The following is a 9,648-nucleotide window of genomic DNA, read 5'->3' on the forward strand; positions in this document are numbered from 1 at the left end:
CTGTATCTGAGAGATCTGCGTCTCCGACCTCCAGCAGAACAACCCTAGAAGAAAAGGTACAGATGTAAGAAGGTTTTCTGTGTTCAGAAATGTTTATTCAGTGAAAATTTCAATTGAGACGTACCGGCACACAGTTGTTGTTCTTCTTAACACACAGCTGCAGTTGGCAGTGAAGGTAGACTTCTGAAGGTTCCTTTCCAGAGAACTCAAACATGTTGAAGGAGAAGGAGTTGGAGATTCCTTCTCCATTTCCCATCACACTAACTGTTCCATCTTCTGCGTTTGGACAGCTGGCAACAAAACAAGAAAAACTACTGTGGTCAGGGTTTTCAAGAATGACTTAAGACATTACCAGATGCCAGGACGCCGCAGTTTGGAAGTTCTGATCGTCTCACCCATCTTTGATCAGGTCATATCTGGGAACACTGCTGGGTGAGTCCTCACTGGTTGCCCAGCAGGAGTCAGTCACCACAGAAACCAGACTTCCATCCAGACCATTGGTCTCCAGAACAACCCAGATCTTCTGGTTCAGCCTGACATCACTCTTTGGATCCAAAAGTTGGGTATGGGCAGCATCAGAGTAAGCCTTCATGGTCACGCTGTACTTCCATTCTCCAGATTGGAGGAAAACTTCCACAGAGCTGAACAAAGACAATTCTTTAACTAACAAGCCAAGTTTCAAATTGGTATCTGATCTTGGAAACTCGGATGAGATTGCATGGACTACCGATTGCTGAAATTGGCTGGTTTCCCACGGTAGACCACCTAGCAAGTGGTAGGGTGGTTTGCCGTGGGAAACCCTGGACAGAGAAGCTGAATTTAGAACCTACTTGTCCAAAATGTTGAAGGCCAAGTTCACCTTCAGTCACATGTACCCACATGGTACACATTGGGTGCTCATGGAGATGTCTGACAGCATTGTAAGGCAGGGGTGTCAAACTCAATGGCACAGGGGACCAAAATCCAAAACACACCTTAGGTCGTGGGCCGAACAGGGTAAACATTCATTTAACACTCTAAAGCAATTTTTTTAACTTTAAAACCGTAACTTTTTAATATAATTATGGACTAGATATATAGCATTACCTGTGATAATTCTACTGTGAATGCTGTAATTTGGCCACTGAAGATGCTGAAAATGATAGCTAAAAACGCTATAGCTAATAGCCAGCTGAAATATTAGCTAAATGCCACACTGGCCTAAAAAAACTAAAAAAAAAAAAATTTTAGGTTAGCCAAAACATATAGCATGTGGCTGAAAAAATAGCTAAACTTCAAAATAACTGAAAAAAAGCCAAAATTAGCCAAAACAGCTAGCATGTAGCAGACATATTAGCTAATCTCCAAATTAGCCCAACCCTGGTCTTCTAGAGCCACAGCCTCTGTCTGTTTTCCAGCTTTCCCTGGACTGCTTGATGCTGACAACCTAAATCCTGTGTGTTCATCCAATCAGGATATAGAATCAGTTAATCCAGATAGTCAGCAACTGTTGGGATCTGGTCAAGGAGATCATGTTTACCCACCACCCTCCATGCCTCTTTCCTGGTAGCTCCAATCTCATCACCCTTTAACCTTTAACCTCCTCTCAACGTGCCCAAATGATCTCACTCTGCTTCCCTTCTGTCGTCTCCTATACATCTACCATGATCTGATCCTCTGAGAGATCCATTCCTGATCCTTTCCATCCTGGTGACTCCCAAAGAGAACCTCCACATCTTCACCTCTGCTACCTCCAGCTTTGCCTCCTGTCTCTGCATCAGCTTCTCAACCAAGAACATGGCTGGTCCCACCACAACCTTTTACACCTTCCCTTTCACCATCGATGACTTCAAATCTTTTCACACTTTCTCCACCTCCATCAAATGTTAGCAGCCACTCGGATGAGTGGTGAACTTCAACACATCACCTGAATGAATAAGAACTTTCGTCCATCGTTTGAGAAGTTTTTCTTTTACTCCACAGGTTTCTGCAAAGTCAGAGCCTTTGGACCAAAAGCTTGAATGCAGTTCAGCTTGTAATTGTTCACAAGAACTCAGCCTTGTAAAAATAATTGGCAGGTGATAGTGTGGCGTTGTAGTTTTATTAGAATCCATCATTCATCATCTTCTACTTGTGACACAATGACTCACATCCCAGTTAAAGGACAGAAGACACAATTTAATTATGTTTTATGTTAGTTTGAAGTACACCCAACCTAGTTCCTCTCCTGGAATGAGGATTGGGCGGACTCCTAGGACTACATGTACTTGTTGATGCTATTACTACTCCGCCCCCCTTCTGATGTAAGGCTATATGACCATTCCTTTGTTCTCCATCTTTTTTGTCGGTTTGCTCTTTTTGACTATTTCCTCTTTATTTTTTCAGCTCCACCTGTTTTTGTCCCTTTTTTATTGCCCATTAAGGATATCGGCACCTGATTAATGTGTTTTCTACGTGTTTAAATCCTTATTGCTCAAAGGTTGAATGGGCTACAATTGATGATTGGTGGAGTCTTCCTCTGGGCCAAAGCTTGAATTCTGTTTATTTGTACTTTTTCTGTTTAAAGTAATCCTGGACTCAGGAAATCTTCAAGAGTAAGGCCCAATCCGAATTCTTTCCCTCTCCCTTCTCCTTCATTTAACCCTCCAAACGGAGGTATATGAAAAAACTGTGTCTCGTATTTCGGACGTCACCAATAACCGCCAGTCCGCTAGCTTTACAGCGCTGCTTCAAATATACTTAAAAACAGCAGTTTTATAACTTTAAAAAAGTATTGCTACAGCAAAAAGGCATCACTTACATTTAAATATAAAAATGTTCTAAAGCCTTGTTTCCACTAAGCGGTATGATACGTTGCGGTCCAGTTCTGAATGCTCCAGGCCAGGGGCGATTAGGGCTAGTGTGCCAACTGTGGCATGCAGAGGGAAAGTCAGTGGCATGCGGGGGTTTGACAACAACAAGTAATTGATATTTCATCTGTATTTATTTAATCAAAAAAAATTGACTTTGAGTAACAATATCTTCTCGCAATGAGCTTTTATCGTTATGGGGTCATAAGGAAAGGGTCCGTTCACGCAGCGCTGTTACTGTGACCCTGTCCATCTGTATAATTACTGCAGCATTATTTAATATAACTTTATTGTTTCACACAATATACGTTATTATCAGCCTTCACAAATGGGGATTTAAGTTAATGTGCAATGTTGGAAAACAAAAACAAAGTTTGCCAAAGTGTAATAATTCTCCAACTGTTGCTGGTGAAACAACAGGTGGGGCTTGAAGCTGATCCGTGATTGGTTGCGCACGTTTATGACTGCACAGCTGCTTTTTTTGGTTAGCGGCTGACAATAATAATAATAAAGATAATTAGATAAAATTAATAAAAAATCAGATTCTACCAATTTCTTTCAGTTCTGCCCGATGTCACCATGAAATGTGAACAACTTTTGAATTAATTAATCACCAATCTAGTTACTGAGAAGGAAAAAAGAATAATAATGCTGTTCAAATAAAGAAAATATATATTACTATAATTAGCAAACTAAGAAAAAAGTATTACAACAAAGTATTACAAAATATTTTATTGTATATGCAATAAAAGCACAATCATTGCATTAACTTACATTCAGTTACTCAGGTTCTGTCTCATAATGTAACAAAAGAAGCCAAAGTTCATTTATGATACTTTGTTAAGACATTTGCAATCCTATTGCGATACGTATGACATACCACAAATGGTTTCAAACAAGTTTAGTTTTATTACTCTGTCAACTTTTGCCTATTTTTCTTGTCCAATACTGCTATGAAAACACTTTTCTTTAATTCCAAAATAATTTAAAACATTTCAGATATAGTTGAAATGCTTTTGTATTTCTTTATACTGGAGTTCGCACTATAGTTTAATCAAGAGATACAATCATGTTTCTTATGTGTCATTTGACACCACTGTGTTCATGTCAACTCTAGCATACCTTAGCAACTGCTTGTTATTTTTAACTTTTTTAATATTGCCAAATAGGACACTCATGCTTGAGTGAGTGTGTTTGTGACACTTATATAACTGGGTAAAGCCCAAGGGCCTTAAAACACAAGAAGATTGATGGCTCTAGTTGTTGCATACTATTACAAATTGGTATGTTGTTTGTTCAAAGAAAGTGTTTTGTTTGTTTAAATGGCGAAAAGAAACCAACATAGTTCACAACTCATTAAACAGTAGATCAAAGGAAGATAACCTACTTTCATTATCACATACGTTTGTAGAAAAATAAACTGTCGTGAAGACGCCAAACCTGAATGACAGCAAGTAAAACTGCTCAACATTCCAAAGTTAATTAAAACAGGCACAGTCGAAGTCATGAATGTACTGGCACCCACACATGGTCCAGATGAAAACTGCAACTAGAAAATCATGTCAAAGACAACATTTCATAGCTTTATTTATACTGGTTTTATTGTGAAGGGCCATTGGAAGATTGTACCATGAAATGACTATTATCCGTCCTTTCTTGTATTAGTTTCAAATGTGAAAAACAGGTGGAGTATCTTGACTTGGACCTTCATATTGTACGATAAACGTCAACGACACAGGTTGTAGAGCTCTGATGATCCATCCATCCGTTTTCCAAACCAATTGAATCTTTTTCTGGGTCCCAGTCGCTGTTGGGTGAAGGTGGGGTACACTCTGGGCAGGTTGCCAGTCGGTCTCAGGGCCAGACCAACAAAAACACTTATTTACACCTAGTGACAAATCAAAATCACCAAACAATCCATGCGGCATATTTTTAGACTGTGGAAGAAACTGCCCGGAAAAAGTCCGAGCAAGCAGAGGGAGAACATGCAAACTCCACACAAGGGATCCAGTTGGGGTTTTAACCAGGGAAGAGTCTGATCCCCTACATCATCGTGCAGCTCAAGCTCTGACCATTATTATCAAAACTATCTATTTTGGAGAGAAAAATCGTCATGATTGTTTCTGACTTAATGGGTTATTACTTTCAAAAATGGAACTTTCTGTTTCATTCTTAGTATTTCTTTGTGAAAATGATAATTACTAACTGAATTGTGTTATTTGGAATTGTTTTAATAAATTCTATCTTTTTGTGTGGTGCATCTTTTAAAAGTAAAAGCAATATTTACAATGTTGAAGACTTTTTTCCCTTTTCTTACTCGTATGTATATTCCCAAAAGGCGAAACTTTGTTGGAATTTTAGGAAACTGTTGATCAAAACTGAGGAAATGGTGAGTAGAGCCTACAGTGCTGGTAGAAAGGTCATACAAGCCACTCAAGGGAATCCACCACTGGACCAGAACTGACACTGCTGATATCAGAAAAGGGTGTGTTCCAATCCAACTACTGGCCAGTTAAAGTTAAACTTTGAATCACAAAATTAACATTCTATTTCTAAGAAATAAGGTATAAATTGTTTCAAAGAAAAAACGGATTCAACTTTTTCTTTTTACAATCAATATTTATTTATTTTTTTGTCTTTGAATGCTTAAAAAATAATCAAATAGTCAGAAAAGGAAAAACAAATGCCCAATATTTCCAGAGAACACAAAAAAGAAACAGTCAAATATAAAACCAGATTAAATGGAACCGTATGATTTAATTTAAACAGTTATTCTATTACTTCAAAATACAAGCAGTTGATGACCTTCATTAAAACCCTAACTATGGGCTCAAATATTCTCTTCAAATTTTCTTGATGAAACTAATAAAAACTCTGATCAAAAAAGTATAATTAAAAGAATTGTCAATAATAAAGCAGAGAACAGATGAATGATTAAAATGAATAAAGTGACAGTTTCCTTCCCTCTTCAGAATTCATAGGTAGTAGATGTGCAAGTTAACAAAGTGGATTAACAGCAGCCAGAACTGATCTTTCTTCACACTTCCGGGTTGAGAACCAGGATCAAGTCAGCACTCCGATGGTTAGTCAGGATCTCCATGAATTTCATCTGCCAGGAAAATCAGAAAACTATGAGACTGATGCTGTTTATAGTGTTTAAAAGATCTTCACAGGATTGTGTTAACAAGTGTCTTACCTAAGGAGTCCAGACCATGCTGATCAACGCTGGAGCCCCACGTCTGTATCTGAGAGATCTGCGTCTCCGACCTCCAGCAGAACAACCCTAGAAGAAAAAGTACAGATGTAAGAAGGTTTTCTGTGTTCAGAAATGATTATTCAGGGAACATTTCAATTGAGACGTACCGGCACACAGTCGTTGTTCTTCTTAACACACAGCTGCAGTTGGCAGTGAAGGTAGACTTCTGAAGGTTCCTTTCCAGAGAACTCAAACATGTTGAAGGAGAAGGAGTTGGAGGTTCCTTGTCCATTTCCCATCACATTAACTGTTCCATCATCTGCGTTTGGACAGCTGGTAACAAACAGGAAAAAACAAACTTTTGTCAGAATATTTGAGAATGACGGAAAAGAAAACAATAGCTGGAAGCAGCGGTCAGAAAGTTCTGATCATCTCACCCATCATTGATCAGGTAGTATTTGGGAGTGCTGCTGGGTGAGTCATCACTGGTTGCCCAGCAGGCTTCGGTCACCACAGAAACCACATTTTTATCCAGACCCTCGGTCTCCAGAACAATCCAGATCTTCTGGTTCAGCCTGACATCACTCTTTGGACCCAAAAGGTCGGTGTGGGCAGCATCAGAGTAAGCCTTCATGCTCAAACTGTAGTTCCATTCTCCAGACTGAAGGAAAATTTTCACAGAGCTGAAAAGAACAAAGAAGATTCTTTAATGCCCAAGCCAGGTTTCAAATTGGGATTCTAATCCTGGACCTGCCTGATCCTGTCTGATCTTAAAAGCTAGGATGAGACTGCATGGACTGCCAGTTGCTGAAACTGGTTGGTTTAAAAGCATTTGCTGTCAAACTGAAGTTACATCACATTTGGGTGGTTTGCCATGGCAGACACTAGACAGAGAAGCTGAACCTACTTGTCCAAAATGTTGAAGGCCACGTTCTGCAGCTCAGGTTTAGGATGGCTGCAGGAGAACTCAATGAAGACTTTATCCTGACGAGTGATGACGTCTGAGGAGCTGTTGCGGGTCACAATCGCATTTGTGAAGATGACCTGGCTGTTATTGGTCTGAGGAATCAGATTTGCAGAATTAGAATAGCTTTTGTAGACTGACACGGAACTGAATCAAATTCTATAGGAAGTATTCAACTAGAGATCAGCAGGAGAAGCTCAGCAAAGAGAAGAAGAAGATCTCTTTGGGAGACTAAAGAGTTGGAGGAGAAACCCACCGTGACTTCAGTTCCACAACTGTCACTTTGGAAAGTGAATTCCAGCATGTGATTGTCTGGGTTCATCGCACCTTTGCAGGTCTGGTCATTGAGGTGCAAGTGATTGTAGTCGATGCCGTTTTCCTTCAGGAGACAACCCACCAGACTGAGTGAGGCAGTGTTGTCCTTGCAGACAGTTGGACCTCCTGAACAAAAACATTACATATGAACAATAAGTCAAACTAGAATTACAGTTCCTTTGAAGAAATTGTGTCCAATTGCTGAAAACCAGTCTTAGGCTGCTGCTACCAGTACAGAAACAAATTTGGTGAGTTTGGGTTGATAAGGTGTTTTAGCATTGCAAAGTTAATGACCACACCCTCTCTAATAACATTGTTTTATGAAAAAGGAAGGTGAGGAATCATGCAAAATGAGTGCTCCAGTAACATTTAGGCTATAGAAATATAGTAAATATTGAAAATAGTTCAGATTGGTTAAAGTAAAAGGTAGTTAAAAGAATATGTCATAAAAAATCCAAATATTATTGGGCGGAAGTGAGTGGTCCAATTTAAAATAAGGTTTCTGTAGTATCAATCGAATCTGAGATTAAATAATCATTTCTATGATTTACAGTAGAGGGGATTAAGGACTTAATGACCAAATGGCAGTGATATTGAGCCCAGATTTGATTTGGTGTGGGTAGAAATTTCTAAAGTTATTGGTCACCAAAGTACACAAAATGCCCTTTTGTAGTTTTTGAGATATAGAACTTCAGTGTTTGGTCTAATTTATTTTCAAAGTTATCAAAAACCATTGGACCAAATGGTACCAAAAACAGTACCACACTATTCTAGATAAAGCGTTATGAAATACAAGTCATCATAATAACATCCTTTGTGTCAAAGAAGTAGCGAAACTGAAAACGCAATGCAATGATAAAAATCTGGAGAACATTTGAAAGAAATAGGATAAACTCCAATGTTGTCCTTTTTAAAGTTATGTTAATCAGGCATTCCAGCTGACATACCCAGTCTGTGCTGTTCAGTGAACTTGGAGGCATAAATGGCTCTACAGCGACAGTCCGTGTTTCCGTGGATATCTCCACAGAACTCATGATCAATGCATTTGTCTCCACAGATGGGCTGTGGGTGATCTGCAGACAAGAACATGTGTGTTACTCTGACTATGTTGGGACTTTGAGAAAAATAGTTTCTGGTAACTTTCTTACGGCACTGAGCTGTTGTCCACCAGCTCTGGAGGTCAACTTGTTTCTTCTCACAGGCTTTGGCGTAGGCCTTCAGGAACTGACACCTGAGATTGTCCACTGAAGGATATTTCATCAAAGTAGTTCTGCATGCAACCATGTATGGCTCTACCTCAACAATCAAATTGCACTGGGAGAACGGAGTTTTGCTCAGGACGTCACACCTGTTTGATGAAGAAAAGAGAATAACAGAGAAGAGATTAAACAGAAAATCATTTATACTTGTTCTTTATCATTGATATCACTTAGGATGAATATAGAAATCTACTTACTGTGCAACTACAGCTTCTGAGATAATGGTGCCATCACCAGCGTCTACATACTGATCCTGACAGCTACAGGTGAAACAACACAGTCAGGACTGTTGTTCTGTTTAAACTTTCACTTTCATCAAACAGCAGCAGAGCAGCAAACAGCTTAGTGATCAGATGTTACCTGTCGTTACCGGGGAGCCTTGATGCTGAGGAACTGCTGGAGTCTACACACAGACCATCATACGTATGATTAACAGGTAAATCCATGTAGATCTGAGCTGTGGTTCCATCAAAGAACACAGACACAGATGAGCCATTGACTGAAAAACTAGCAGTGACTCCAGTCTGGTCCTTGGAGAGATCAACTCCACCAGATGTCTGGACTGAACTGGTGAGGGTCACAGGTGATCCTGCTACCTGTTGGACAGATTGAAGGAGGAAACAGTCAGTAAAACTCCTCAAACATCTTCAGAGCAGAAGAGTGGAGGTTTTTATCCAGCTTACCTTGACTCTGTGTCCTTGCAGCAGCTGAATGTCATCACTGTCACTGAAGTCCAGAGTGAGACTGTCCACAAAGCTCACATCTCTGCGACGCCGTTCCAGGAAGTTGGCCTTCAGAGAGAATCCAGTAGACTGATCGTGCAGCAGAGAGTACTCACACCGGTCGGACACAGAGTTCATTTGTCCACTAAAGTCAATGACAGTGGGACCGGTCACTGTGCACAGGTTTCCATGGACGCCTGAAAAGATGAAGACACACAAAAGTTTCAAGCCAAAAAATCTTGGTTGCTAAAAAAAAAATATTGGTCATTTTAAGAATATGGTTTATGAATACTATGTATGAACATGCAGATATGTTTTCCCCTCTAAGGTTGATGTTTTAGGACTTACCTGTCAGTCCACTGAC

General features: G+C 39.6%; 1 protein-coding gene across 1 annotated transcript in view; it reads right to left on the bottom strand.

Moving 5' to 3' along the window:
- Positions 1 to 5,394: 5,394 nt before the first annotated feature.
- LOC112138454 (uromodulin) overlaps positions 5,395 to 9,648 on the bottom strand; it is a 368,601-nt gene continuing 364,347 nt past the window's right edge. The window contains exons 3-13 of the mRNA XM_036216794.1: positions 9,246 to 9,481; positions 8,923 to 9,158; positions 8,760 to 8,822; positions 8,452 to 8,651; positions 8,251 to 8,376; positions 7,245 to 7,429; positions 6,932 to 7,083; positions 6,462 to 6,707; positions 6,192 to 6,357; positions 6,025 to 6,111; positions 5,395 to 5,937 (exon numbers count right to left, since the gene is read on the bottom strand). Of these exons, the coding sequence (XP_036072687.1) occupies positions 6,025 to 6,111; positions 6,192 to 6,357; positions 6,462 to 6,707; positions 6,932 to 7,083; positions 7,245 to 7,429; positions 8,251 to 8,376; positions 8,452 to 8,651; positions 8,760 to 8,822; positions 8,923 to 9,158; positions 9,246 to 9,481 (1,697 nt within the window). The 3' untranslated portion in view covers positions 5,395 to 5,937. The remainder of the gene's footprint in view (positions 5,938 to 6,024; positions 6,112 to 6,191; positions 6,358 to 6,461; positions 6,708 to 6,931; positions 7,084 to 7,244; positions 7,430 to 8,250; positions 8,377 to 8,451; positions 8,652 to 8,759; positions 8,823 to 8,922; positions 9,159 to 9,245; positions 9,482 to 9,648) is intronic.

The sequence above is a fragment of the Oryzias melastigma genome, linkage group LG18, assembly GCF_002922805.2.
Source record: "Oryzias melastigma strain HK-1 linkage group LG18, ASM292280v2, whole genome shotgun sequence".
Lineage (NCBI taxonomy): Eukaryota > Metazoa > Chordata > Actinopteri > Beloniformes > Adrianichthyidae > Oryzias > Oryzias melastigma.